At 30.6% G+C, this 12,616-nt stretch overlaps 5 protein-coding genes across 19 annotated transcripts; 3 read left to right on the top strand and 2 right to left on the bottom strand.

The window, feature by feature from the left end:
• The first annotated feature begins 239 nt into the window (after window positions 1-239).
• LOC122521040 (60S ribosomal protein L12) lies at window positions 240-1,452 on the top strand. The gene is made up of 4 exons (XM_043641428.1): window positions 240-430; window positions 513-586; window positions 679-1,066; window positions 1,411-1,452. Exons 1-3 carry the CDS (start codon window positions 394-396, stop codon window positions 1,060-1,062), a joined length of 495 nt encoding a protein of 164 aa, XP_043497363.1. The 5' UTR covers window positions 240-393; the 3' UTR covers window positions 1,063-1,066; window positions 1,411-1,452.
• A 1-nt stretch (window position 1,453) lies between these two features.
• LOC122521039 (derlin-1) lies at window positions 1,454-3,505 on the bottom strand. Its single transcript, XM_043641427.1, has 2 exons — window positions 2,824-3,505; window positions 1,454-2,548 (listed from the first exon to the last, which is right to left on the bottom strand). The coding sequence occupies exons 1-2, from the start codon at window positions 3,257-3,259 to the stop codon at window positions 2,214-2,216; spliced, it is 771 nt and encodes a 256-aa protein (XP_043497362.1). The 5' UTR covers window positions 3,260-3,505; the 3' UTR covers window positions 1,454-2,213.
• A 291-nt stretch (window positions 3,506-3,796) lies between these two features.
• On the bottom strand, window positions 3,797-6,137 carry LOC122521034 (translocon-associated protein subunit alpha). Of its 3 annotated transcripts, none has more exons than XM_043641415.1 (5): window positions 5,845-6,130; window positions 5,235-5,414; window positions 4,890-5,149; window positions 4,551-4,818; window positions 3,797-4,380 (listed from the first exon to the last, which is right to left on the bottom strand). In XM_043641415.1, the coding sequence occupies exons 1-5, from the start codon at window positions 5,906-5,908 to the stop codon at window positions 4,271-4,273; spliced, it is 882 nt and encodes a 293-aa protein (XP_043497350.1). In that variant the 5' UTR covers window positions 5,909-6,130; the 3' UTR covers window positions 3,797-4,270. The 3 variants fall into 3 exon arrangements, with proteins under 3 accessions (XP_043497350.1, XP_043497351.1, XP_043497349.1); XM_043641416.1 differs by having other exon boundaries at window positions 4,352-4,393; window positions 5,845-6,137; XM_043641414.1 differs by having other exon boundaries at window positions 4,352-4,818; window positions 5,845-6,137.
• A 249-nt stretch (window positions 6,138-6,386) lies between these two features.
• On the top strand, window positions 6,387-9,053 carry LOC122520627 (PRKCA-binding protein). 9 transcript variants are annotated; one of them, XM_043640775.1, is made up of 7 exons: window positions 6,387-6,486; window positions 6,677-6,753; window positions 6,878-7,030; window positions 7,163-7,222; window positions 7,652-7,970; window positions 8,045-8,240; window positions 8,321-9,053. In XM_043640775.1, the coding sequence occupies exons 2-7, from the start codon at window positions 6,710-6,712 to the stop codon at window positions 9,019-9,021; spliced, it is 1,473 nt and encodes a 490-aa protein (XP_043496710.1). In that variant the 5' UTR covers window positions 6,387-6,486; window positions 6,677-6,709; the 3' UTR covers window positions 9,022-9,053. The 9 variants fall into 9 exon arrangements, with proteins under 9 accessions (XP_043496710.1, XP_043496717.1, XP_043496709.1 ...); XM_043640774.1 differs by having other exon boundaries at window positions 6,406-6,511; XM_043640776.1 differs by having other exon boundaries at window positions 6,414-6,555.
• Window positions 9,054-9,365: 312 nt separating this feature from the next.
• On the top strand, window positions 9,366-12,384 carry LOC122520617 (zinc finger protein 845-like). Of its 5 annotated transcripts, none has more exons than XM_043640758.1 (3): window positions 9,366-9,507; window positions 10,623-12,109; window positions 12,214-12,384. In XM_043640758.1, the coding sequence occupies exons 2-3, from the start codon at window positions 10,669-10,671 to the stop codon at window positions 12,276-12,278; spliced, it is 1,506 nt and encodes a 501-aa protein (XP_043496693.1). In that variant the 5' UTR covers window positions 9,366-9,507; window positions 10,623-10,668; the 3' UTR covers window positions 12,279-12,384. The 5 variants fall into 5 exon arrangements, with proteins under 5 accessions (XP_043496693.1, XP_043496694.1, XP_043496691.1 ...); XM_043640759.1 differs by lacking the exon at window positions 9,366-9,507 and adding an exon at window positions 9,508-9,596; XM_043640756.1 differs by lacking the exon at window positions 9,366-9,507 and adding an exon at window positions 9,667-10,264.
• Window positions 12,385-12,616: the final 232 nt, after the last annotated feature.

Raw genomic sequence — 12,616 nt, 5'->3', positions numbered from 1 at the left:
GACGAATTGACGATAGGCACGTATAAGCTAATTTATATAGAACACTATACTATTCATCCCAAAGCAATCGAAAAATGTTGCTATTCCATAAAAAAAAAAAACAATATAATTATTACCAATGAATGGATCAATTTGAATATTACGTTTTAAAAATAGCGCACAATTTTTTCGACCAATCATTTTAGTTTAAAATAAAGAATATTTTGTGTATAGTTTGGCAACACTGAAAAATGTTGACTGAAGTAGTAGGGGTTATCCGGTAGCCACCGCGCCGCTTCTCTTTCCGTCCTTTACATCGTGCATATTGTCGCGCGTGGACTTAGGGAGCCATTCCTTCTAAAATCTATTAACATCCGAGTTTATTGTATAAGTTTTTATAAATAAATAGACAAAATGCCTCCCAAATTCGATCCCAATGAAATTAAGAAAGGTATTTAACCTATAAACCTATTATAAAATATTTCTAAAAAGTGTTAAAAATTGATGTTAACAAAAAAATAATTTTTTTTTAGTTTACTTAAGATGCGTTGGTGGTGAAGTTGGAGCAACCTCGTCTCTCGCTCCTAAAATTGGTCCTCTTGGTTTGGTAAGCTATAAGAAAAAGCAAAATCAATTTTAATGCAAATAATAAGCACATGTTCGTCGAGTCTTGTTTTCCTAACCAAATTTAAATTACAGTCGCCTAAAAAAGTTGGTGATGATATCGCCAAAGCTACCAGCGACTGGAAAGGTCTAAAAATTACAGTACAACTAACCATTCAAAACAGACAAGCTACCATCTCAGTGGTTCCATCCGCTGCTTCTTTGGTTATCAAAGCGCTCAAAGAACCACCAAGAGATAGGAAAAGGCAAAAAAATATTAAGCACAGCGGTAATTTATCTTTCGATGATATTGTTTCCATTGCTCGTGCTATGAGACAAAGATCAATGTCTAGACAACTCAGCGGCACCGTTAAAGAAATTCTTGGAACATGCCAATCGGTTGGTTGCACTGTTGAAGGCAGACCTCCTCATGATCTTATCGACGACATCAATAATGGACTAATGGAAGTTGAAGAATGATTTAGTAAGTATAGGGTCCCTTACTCACACTTTTCGTTATAATATTCATAAAAGATTAGTATATTGAATAATTGAATTCTTCCAATTTGAGACATAATTTTTAATGCATTACTAATGTATATTATAATATCGTAAAGAAAAGTGTTAGTTTGGACTCTTGGTAGGGGTTGGCATCCCATCCGCCTGATCGGTATTTACTTTCTTACAAAGTTAAATATCGACTGGTATCTTAGCCATTGAGGAGAAAACCTCATAAAAAAAATCATGTCTTCTATATACAAAATGATATACTTTTGAAATTGTTTATTGTATCGCGTATTAAGCATCGTGTATTGCTCTTCTTTTCAGATTTGTCATAAGGCATTGGAAATACAAAAAATATAAAAAACACTTTTTCTATTTATTAGACATTTATTTCCATAATTATCCTATTACTTCTTTTAAAAAACACAGCTACATCCTTTGTATTATCTTGTAACTTTTGTATATCTCTGTACAGAAAAGCTTAATCGGTAAAAGAATTTACGAATGAAATATTTCTTTCTTTCTTTATGTACAAGGAAAATTTCACAATGCTATAAATTATGCTAATAAGCAAGATTATAATTTTCATATCATTTCCTCTTTTTTTCACTTGGCCTTTTTATTGCTAGTTATCATTAAATTATTCATGAAAATGTACAGAAACTAATTACATTTACGAAGTACGGTAAATTGTATTTATATTTTGTTGGAATATTATTATGGAATACTTATTTTGTAAATTATAAAAGTACATTATAAAAAAAAACATTTGGATACATATGTTCGACCATAAAGATAAATAGTTTTATCGATGCGTTAAATTTAACAAATCGATTATATCTTTAGTCAAAATTATAAGCTATTGTAACGAATGAAATTAAATTTTAGATAGGATTTTTTTTAATTTTTTTGCAATTATATCTTTTTATCTGTCTTTGTTAATTGATCACAATTGATCAATCGGTTGAATTAACGTTCTTACGTATATCATACAATTGTTAATGTTCAAAGATTTACAGGTGACAGTAAATTAAATCAATTATTATCTGATAATAAGTTTTGATAACATTAAAGTAATATCTTTTTTGTTATATATATATATATTTTTTTTTTTTAAATAGATTAAATTACTGTCCTAGTACTTGGCCTCTTCCCCAGTTGTGACCACCAAATATATTTCTAGCTTGTTGTTGTTGTTGTTGTTGTTGTTGACCAGCAGGCCTTTGCGTAGGCGCATTACCAAACCATCGAATTCCACCTCTTTGGGGTGGAAAATAAGTCTCCAAAATTTTTGGAGTGATCAGCCAATCTGTGCCTCCAAGTTCTTGAGGATATTTAAATTTAAAGAATACGTAGATATGACCGATTAATATACCATAGAGCTCCATTATACCACCACCAGAAATGATTAAATTAAATCCAAACAATACCCATGGCAAATACATTGCTTTAAATCTTGTACCTGTTAACAAATCAATAATAAAAATACCATTTTTACTATCAGCTTATTACAATAAATGAATATGCAGGTATATTAACTTCTTGTGTTATAACAACGTGTGAGATGCTGTTACAGGCATCATATTACAATATGCTTCTGCTTATGCAAACATAAAAAGCATAGAATGCAGCATGTAACTCAGCACGTTAAACTATATCACGAGGAATTAATAACTGTAAGATAATAATAGACAATTAATGTAGATAAATGAATAATTATAATAACGTAAAACGTACCCAACCAAAAGTTAACGATAGCATCTTTATTAAGTTGACACCAAACATACAAGACGCTCAATACCATAGGATCCATGAGTAATGGAAAACCGCTGATGAATCCTAATATAACGCAGCATAACCAATTGAACAATAGCATGAAAAAGTAATCGGCTGGTCTTCCATCATATTCAACGCGTTCCAATCTCAATGAGTAATTATAGAGAAAATATAAATTAAGCAAAAAGTGAAATCCTGCAGGGCTCATAGGATAAAAAAAAACACTGGTAAATGGTCTCCAAATTTCAAAATTGTTTATAAATCGATCGTACGATAACACAAGTGTGGATGCCTGCACTAAACCAAATCTACCGATTAATGACAAACTAACCGTAAACATTAACCAATATCTCGTAAATATTGGCAAAGAATTGAACCAGTCTCTCACGTCTGACATTTTGTTTTTGTTTTTTTTTGTTTTTTCTAATTATCAATACTTTCAATGAGTTGAACGGTGTAATTCACTGCAAAATACACTGTGTTCTTTTTATCTATGACTTTTTATTAGCTGAGGCTGACGTGTGATTATTTTATAAGACCTGATGCGACCTTACTTTGCGTTTCATATTTGCACATTATAGGTTAGAATAAAAAAGGTAAGGGTAGGTTTTCAAAGTACGCTGTCGTTGCTACAAGTATATACTGTATATAATATATTGTTATTCCACATCGACAATTCGACAGTTAAGTCAAAGACCTCTCTCTATTTCGATTATCGATAATCGAATAACGATATTGACGATTATTTAAATATTAGAAGAATTTAAATTATTCATCTTATCAAATTTTCCAAATTTTATTTCTCAAGATTTCAATTTGCTTTTTTTCGAGATAAATAATTTTTGTATTTTTTATTTAACAAGAAATGAACCATTTTTTACATGAGCTTACATGAAATTTATTAAAAATGTTATATGGAAATAATATTATATACTTATATACAATAGCTAGTTTATTCTATCACATTTTTGTGTATGCAATACGAGTATAATTATAAAACAATCACATATTTATTTTCTTTTCTTTTTATCATAAACACATACATACCTATATCATTTTATAAACAATATATATGCTTAATAATAATATCTATGGAACTACAAAAATTGATGTTAATTGTACATATGAGACACGACGTTTCTTTCTTATCATTTTCTCTTTTTCTTTTACTTTCTCTTTCCCTTTTTTGTTTTTTAATTATATACTAATTTCATATTATTATTATTATAAATAATAATTAGCTTATTACGACATCAAATGTGTTTTTGTTTGAGAACTGTATATGATGGATGTTTATAATACAAGTATCATGACAATTTACACATAATTATTTATTTGTTTTGTTTGTTTGTGTGTTTATTTATCTCACCTAATGAAGAGAGTGTTCGTTTAATCATAGACATTAGTTTCATAAATTATTCAGATTATTAGAGTGATTCTCTGTTCCGGACATTGTTGGAGAAATCCGCTTTCCTTTTCTTTGCTTGGCTTTTTGTTTTGGTGTTCTGGGGGACTTATCTAGAAAAAGTGTCTATAAAATATTCTTTCCAATAATTCAATACAACCAATTCAATGTCTATGCTTATTCTTTTTGTAAATGACATTTCTTTCTTTGACGTCATTAAAAGTGCGTGGCGGATTTAAAGTTTCAGATGATTTATTGCGTGATGCCGTACTCCTGTACTTACTGAGGGCATGAAGAGTTTCCTTTGGTAACCAATCGTAATCTACGTTATTAGGATTAGACGTTCCCATTTCTATAGGCGCCTTGCGTGTTGTGGAAGAACGAGATTTGCGACCAAAAGATGAGAGTAATTGTTGCCCACCGACTAAAGTCAATATAACACATGCTGCGAGGAAAACATAGAGAAACACCGTTTCTCCATCTAATCCGTCATCTAATTCTATTACTTGTACTGTTTCATTATAAACTGCTTCGCTGTAACCAACTCCGTTCTACAAAAATATATATCATTATCAAAGTTTTATAATCTCGTTTAGCATTTAATTTGTGATTTACTACATACTGCGTCTCTATAATTAAGATTAACGTTGAGTCCAAATGGTCTTCCAGCAAACGTTTCCGAAGGTATGAACGAATATGCCAAGGTTGCTTCGTGTTTAGGTTTGACTACTCTATTAAATGTGAACGTAGAAAAGTTTTGAATGTAGAAATTGAAATCCATGGCATAACGGAAGGACGCATCCAATGATTCCAAAACAAAATCATTTTCTCCTTTATTGGTGAAACCAACAAGGAATTCTACCAAATTTCCAGCTGGTAATTCTACGAATATAATTATGGTTTATTGTCAAATCTGTGTCAATATGAACGGTAAATAAAATTAGAAATAAAAATATAAAATGTATACCAAGGGTAGATAATGTGTTATAGATAGGTTTAGTAAATAAAATGGTTGTATCTGCATCAGTGGAAGCATTAGTCGTTTCTTCTTCTAGTTCATCATCAGTAACAACTGTATTCTCTTCGCCTTCAACATCTACTATATCATCAATATTTTCATCTTCTTGAGCATAAGCTATGCCAGATCCTGTTCAATATAAGAATAGACAAAAATATTTATACAACATTATTATTGTGATATTTTCTTTTTTTCGAGTAAAACGTTTAAGTTAACATAAAATTATTATTAATAACTTATAGCATAGCAATATTATTCAACAATTTTGATATTTGTACATGAAAATATGTTATGAATAGCATATGATGACAAATTCTTAAATTAGGTTATGAAAGTACAAAAATCAATTTAAGATAGAATCTGTCAATAATTCTCATCAGATGTCATATTTGAAAGCTTTCAAGTAAAATATATTAAAATACAAATAAGAAGAAATAGTAAAAAATAATTAAATAAAGTACGGATGGACTAAGAACATTTTTTTTTCTGTCACTTTAACACCACATTTATAATAAAGTAATACACATTTTGAAAAATTAAATATTTCATTATACGTTACCTCTGTTCACACTTAAAATGATAAAAGGAATGACTAATAAAAGGAAATAACTGAATTTCTTCATTTTAATGAACTATTTGTTAAGTATCTTTTCTGTTATGTGGAAGGACTAATTTGATTTCACATATACTTGGTCACTGAGTCTACGATTGAATAAACCGACATAACGCGACCGATACCATTGCCGCTTGCTACGTGGAAGGTCAACAGCGTCGCGTCAATTCGTCAACGTGGAACACGAAGTACGTAACCATTAAGTATTTATACATTTAGAGAAAGTCATTTGATTTCTCTACGCTGCCAATGATATTACGCTTTAGCCCTCTATTGAAATTTTATTGAACTATTTTAACATGATCCTTTTCAATATTCATGTTATTATTTTTTAAATATATATATATATATATATTTTCTATTGGTTATATTGTATTGATATAGAATTTAATTATAGATTTATGTGTAATAAAATGTTAAAGCATTCTTTTTGTAGTTTTGTAAAGTTAATATATTTATATTTTTATCTTTTTTTTTTTTTATGAATAACATGACGTCACGAAATTTAAAGATGGCGCTCAAAGCACTCGTATTTGACATTTAAGTATCTTTTGTATACAGACATTAGTTTAATCAAGATCTGATGTGGTTAGTTAATTTTACGTACATATAGGTAAAATTTTGGAATATCCATATTATTGGAATTTAATCAATATCGTAATTAACAATAAATTCATATTATATTTATATATCATTTATGTTTTTTGTTTAATCTTTTCCCATTGAATTTAAAATTTGACATGTTATTTGTCACTGATAATTTAACTAACATTTACAGAAATAAAAAGTGATAGAGAAACTCGAAGAATCAATGATGGATTTTGAAGATGACTTCTTCTTCGAAGAAGATAAAATGTTGGTTTTAGATGATCGTAGATGAAAATTATTTATCCTTGTTCTATGTTTCGTTACAGTTTTCAATGTGCTTCCTTTTTCTTATAACATGCATGCTCTGATACAACGCGGCGCGGTGGAACAGCTTATTATTGGATGATTCGTTGATATCTCATGGCAATGCTTCTTCAAATTTAAATCCAAGTGGATTAACCGAGGATAAAAATCTTGCTCCTGCAACCACCGTGCCACCAGCTATTGTTGAATTGCATCAACTAGTCATGATGGAAGATCGAATGTATGCACTAGTAATTCTATGTTATACAATTTTTTAATCACTTTTTTTTATACTAAATCTTTTTGCACATTTCACTTACACATTTTCGCTTTACTTTTTCTTTCTCCTATTATTTGCTCTTGTGGAATACAGACCAGACGTAGAATTGGTCGCACAAGATCAATCTATATCGCAGTTACCCAACATTCAACTGTGAGTGTGTCTCTTCTTTCATCTATTCGGTAGTCCAATGGGTTTAATTAATTGATGCTTTATTAAACAATTATATATGCATGTATTAACTGCATATTTTCTTTCTAGAATGTATTATATCTGTAATTAAATATTGGAGTGAATAATCTATGTGTATGTTTGAGATGTATAGATATTTTTTATTTTTTAATACGTTCTCTAATGTGCTATGAAGAAGAGATTTCAATTACAGCTTAGAATTTATTTGTTACTTTTATTACCATTACAAATGTATGATGCTGGGCTCTCAAGTAAAATCGGTGTGTTACAGATATGTGACACTGGTAGCGAACGTGTTAACAGTATATTCTTTTGTAGAATTAGTAACAATTAATGGGGAATATTATGATTATGTGTATTAACATATGTTTTGTATTATTAATATATTAGGGGTATGACTATTACTTCTGGAAATGTAGTAATACAAAAAGACAGCAACAACCTCATTGGTATCAGCATTGGTGGTGGATCTCCTCTTTGTCCTTGTCTATATATCATACAAATTTTTGATAATACACCTGCCGCATTGGATGGCACTCTCCAATCTGGAGATGAACTAGTAGCTGTGAATGGGGTCTCTGTAAGGGGTAAAACAAAAGTAGAAGTTGCCAAAATGATACAGTCTTGTGATTCCCAAGTTAGCATTAATTACAATAAATTGCATGCCGATCCTAAGCAGGGACGTACTCTCGATATTGCTCTGAAAAAGGTGATTAGTTTATGGTATACAAAATATGGATTACTTAGTAACCCGAGTATTACCATATTCATTAATGATCATAGGTTAAACATCGATTAGTAGAAGGGATGGGCAGTGCGACGGCAGATGCACTCGGTTTATCGCGTGCCATTCTTTGCAACGATGCTCTTGTTCAAAGACTAAATGCTCTGCAACGCACTGAAAATTTATACAGGGGCCTTGTTTCTCATGCAAAAGCTACGTTACATACCTTTTTTGATCTCACTCAAATTTATAAAGGCAAGTATACATTTATAATGGATTATTTAAGAAATATAAAATTCATTTGATAATAACAAAAATATTGTTTTATATTTTAGTATTTGGAGATACGTTCGCTGCAATAGGCGTTAGAGAACCGCAACCACGTGCCAGCGAAGCATTCAGACAATTTGGAGAACAACACAGGCAAATGGAAAAATTTGGTGTGACTATGTTAAAAACCTTGAAACCTATATTAAATGATTTAGGCACATATCTTCATAAAGCAATACCAGATACACGTTTAACTATAAGTAAATATGCAGACGCAAAATTCGAATATCTTTCGTATTGCTTAAAAGTTAAAGAATTAGATGACGAAGAACAAAGTTATGCGGCATTGCAAGAACCTCTTTATCGCGTTGAGACTGGTAATTATGAGTATCGATTAGTACTACGATGTCGACAAGAAGCTCGTGCTAAATTTGCTAAATTAAGAGCGGATGTTCTAGTCAAATTAGAATTACTTGACAACAAACACGTTCAAGACGTCGTATGGCAATTACAAAAATTTGCTTCCGGATTAGCAAAATATTATGCTAATACCGCCGAATTATTATCGGCGGTAACATTATTCCCCGTCGAAGTGGACTTATCTAATTCAGCGTTTCAATATAAATCGACTGGTCCTCAGTCTATGCAAGAGGACGAAGAAGATATTGAAGAATTTGAGCCAGAACAAAAACAAGAGGTCAAAGAAGAAGTTCTCATAGATACGCAAAATCCTCCATTGATATGGATGGATGGAAATAATATGTAGCGATATGTGTTAAATAATAATAATTAATCGAATATTTTTGATCGTATTATTGAAAATTGACTTATTAAAGTTTATAACGATAAATTATCGACGGTACAATAATAAGCCTACAAGTATATACATTCCATAGAAATTTGTCATAAAATAATATTTCTGCTTTAACATAAATTCATATTATTATTATTTAATAAGATTTAAGCATTATGTATTTTACTTATTTTATGTTATATCGTGTCGAATATATATATGTGTGTATATATATGTAAATACTATATTATATTTTTAAAAAAAAAAGATACTTTCATTTTTAAAATTTTCTATAGTTATATTTAGACGAAAAAAATTAATCTAACGAATCTATATTATCTAAATAGTTTCAGATATTATCATACTGATAAATTGAAAATCACGTGACCACCAGTAATAAGTAGGCAACCAATTGAATCATAGCCGCCATGACATCCTTCGCGTTTGCTCATTGTTAAGGTAACTTGTGTATTTTTAAGCTAAAACTGCTCTTAGTTTTAATTCTTACCAATATTAGCGCTATAATCTGTTAGCAAGGAAAAGTGCTGGTAACGTTATTAAAAATATATTTTCTAACGTAATTACTTTGGTGGTTTGTTAAATTTTTCGCATCGGATATATAACAAAAAACAATAGTTACTTGTTTAATTTATAGTGTGATCGTATTAAAAAAAAAATGGAAGTACGCTCGAAGATGTTCTTTCTAAACGACCGTCGATAAAACAGATCATTGATCAATATGTTGGTAATTTATGGAGTGTATTCATTCCGTCACGTTTAAAAGAGGAAACAAAGTTTATATTTGTATTTATCTCATGTATATATTGTCACTCTTAATTTAACAGTTTAAAATTGAAGAAGAAGAAGAAGAAAAAAACTAAATATACTTGTTTTGTGTTTGATTCGTACAGATCTTTTTTCTTGTTTTTCTTTCTTTGTGTGTTTATATATATATATATGTATGTAAAAAAAAAAGAAAAACTATAGATCGCGAAGAGAGAGAATCTTTCGGTTACGACGGAATGAACCAATCGAATGTTAGACTTTTCCTACCAACGCTAAGAATATAGTAGATAAATTGGTTAAACTGCAGTGTCGCGTATCGTTCAATCTGGCGATCTGTCAATTACTACTAACGAAGAAACAGCTGATCCTTATGATCGAAATATTGATAAATTTGATCCTGTCAAGAGAGATTACATGTGATATTTGCAAAGTAAATAACCGTACATTTTCTTAACTAATACTCCTCGCATTTTTTTTTACGAATGATAGCGTAGGGGCATTATGGTATACGCAATGACTTTTATCCTATCCCAAAAAAATGAATGCAACTCTATGGTGTTACTGGTTGCAAGTATGTATGTAAACGATTGTTGATCTCTTTTGTTATTGTTTTTAAATGATCCTCTCGGTTTTCATAATAATGCGGTGATTTGTGAGAAGTACTCGGACCATTTAATAATAATTTTTTTTTTCTTTTTGATCAATATACACGTAACTATATGTATACATGTATTACATTTAATATTACTTTTTCTTTACCTTTTTTCTTTCTCTTATCTATTTTTCAGCAACTATTTTTATTTAAAAAGTGCATCACATTAATGCAACAATAATATGCTAAGGTCAAAAGACTCTGAGAGCGACGGTGTTACAACTAATACCGTACGAGTCCAAGAAAGTTGTAGAAGTAAAAAAGGCGACAAGGGTCATGAGGAAAGTAGCGGATGCATTTTGAAAAACGCTCTACTGTCGATACAATCTGACGAAGAAGATTTCTTGGATAAAGAAGCATCCAAGGTCTTACTTCTTCAGAAAGGATCCGATGTTGACGGTGAGTCTGCGACTAGTTCTTGGAACAATGTAAACACAGACTCGTCTGTGTCGTATGTAACTTCTATTCCAAATGGAAAAGAATTTGTCATTTTAACCGGTCTTGAGCAAGTCAATGATAAAGCTGTGACTACTAATAAGGGGTTGAAGCTTTATGATAGTTTGATCCCTTTTGAAAAGAATTCTAAAATTCAACATAGTTCAAAACAGCATAATAAGATTATACTGTTGGGTGAATTTGTATCGGAACAAGAGGCGATAATTGGTATTAAGAACGGGGAACAAACAGAGACTACAAAAGAAGTAAAAGAAAGTATGGAACAGATTAATTATAATAGCAAGACATTTGATAGTAGTCAATTTGAGAAAAATGAGGCCGATCTTAAGGAAGGTAATAATTGGTTGAAAAGTTTCCGACCTCTTCCCCTTTATTATACCGAACGAGGTAAGCCTTATTTGAAATGTCCAGCCTGTGGTGCTATGTTTTTCACCTCAACCTCTTTTCAAAAACATCTTTTTACGCATATGTATAAAGAAAGAGAGACATATACTTGCTCATTTTGTGAATACACTAATGCGGAACCTGGTATGTTGTTCGCCCATTTGTCCAAGCACCAAGATCAATGCGAGTATTGCAATGAAAACATAATGCGAAAAAGTAATTTTGAAAAACACTGGGGTGTTTGCTCTTTAAGTTTCAGTATAAAGAGAGATCGTAGAGGAAGATTCGTATGTACAATGTGTAAACTAGTGTTTGATTTGTTGCCCCAATTAGAAAAACATTGGTTTAAACATGCTTGCAAAAAAAGGCGGACTTACCAGTGTAAAGAATGCGGAGGATTGTATGGGAACAAAACAATATTGCAAAATCATAAGTGTTTAAAGTGTCCTGTCTGTGGTGAAGTTTATGATAGCTTACATAGATTAAAGGCACATACGATATGGATGAAGCATCACTTGAAGTGCCTCATTTGTTCCTATGAATTTGTTCTCGCTATGGATCATGAAAAACATTTGGCTATGCATAGACAAGCTTATTTACCTATGAAAGAGCACGCTCATTGTTTAGAGGCAGCCGACGGGAAATCATATCAATGCGATCTTTGCGACAAAATATTCTATGCTTTAACACGACTGATATTACACGTAAAGGAAGATCATGGAATAGAGGATGTTAAAAGAGAAACTATTAAAGAGGAAAAGGATGAGAAGGAGCATAACGAGGGTAATGGAAATAAAGCTACATATCCGAACCTATGTCAAGCGCCTATTTGTTACACGGGCGGTCAAAATGACAGTTTAATTAAATAACAATAATTACTTTTAAAGCAAGCAGCAGATTACAAGTCGGTACAACAGTGTGGACAAGTACTTTGGCTGTGAATCGCTACTAATTGCTCCTGCAAACTACAAACAATTGGAATACAAATCCGTAATAATTTTAAACACATTTTATACTCTTATGAACATATGTATGTATATATATATATATATATATATGTATGTATACACATAAATATTATATATGTATATATATATATATATTATATATATAAATATAAACACATAATATGTTATAGAAATTGAATCGTACTGTTGTTGAAACTCAATATATAAATGTCTATGTTAAGAGTTAGTAAGTTCCCAAATTTATGATAGAGGCATACAAATTATTATTATTATTATTATTATTATTATTATTATTATTATTATTATTATTATTATAAAACAT

The sequence above is a fragment of the Polistes fuscatus genome, unplaced genomic scaffold (genome assembly GCF_010416935.1).
Source record: "Polistes fuscatus isolate 324 unplaced genomic scaffold, CU_Pfus_HIC Scaffold4, whole genome shotgun sequence".
In the NCBI taxonomy this organism is placed as follows: domain Eukaryota; kingdom Metazoa; phylum Arthropoda; class Insecta; order Hymenoptera; family Vespidae; genus Polistes; species Polistes fuscatus.
Note: the sequence above shows the minus strand (reverse complement) of the source record. Positions and strands in the feature narration are given on the sequence as shown.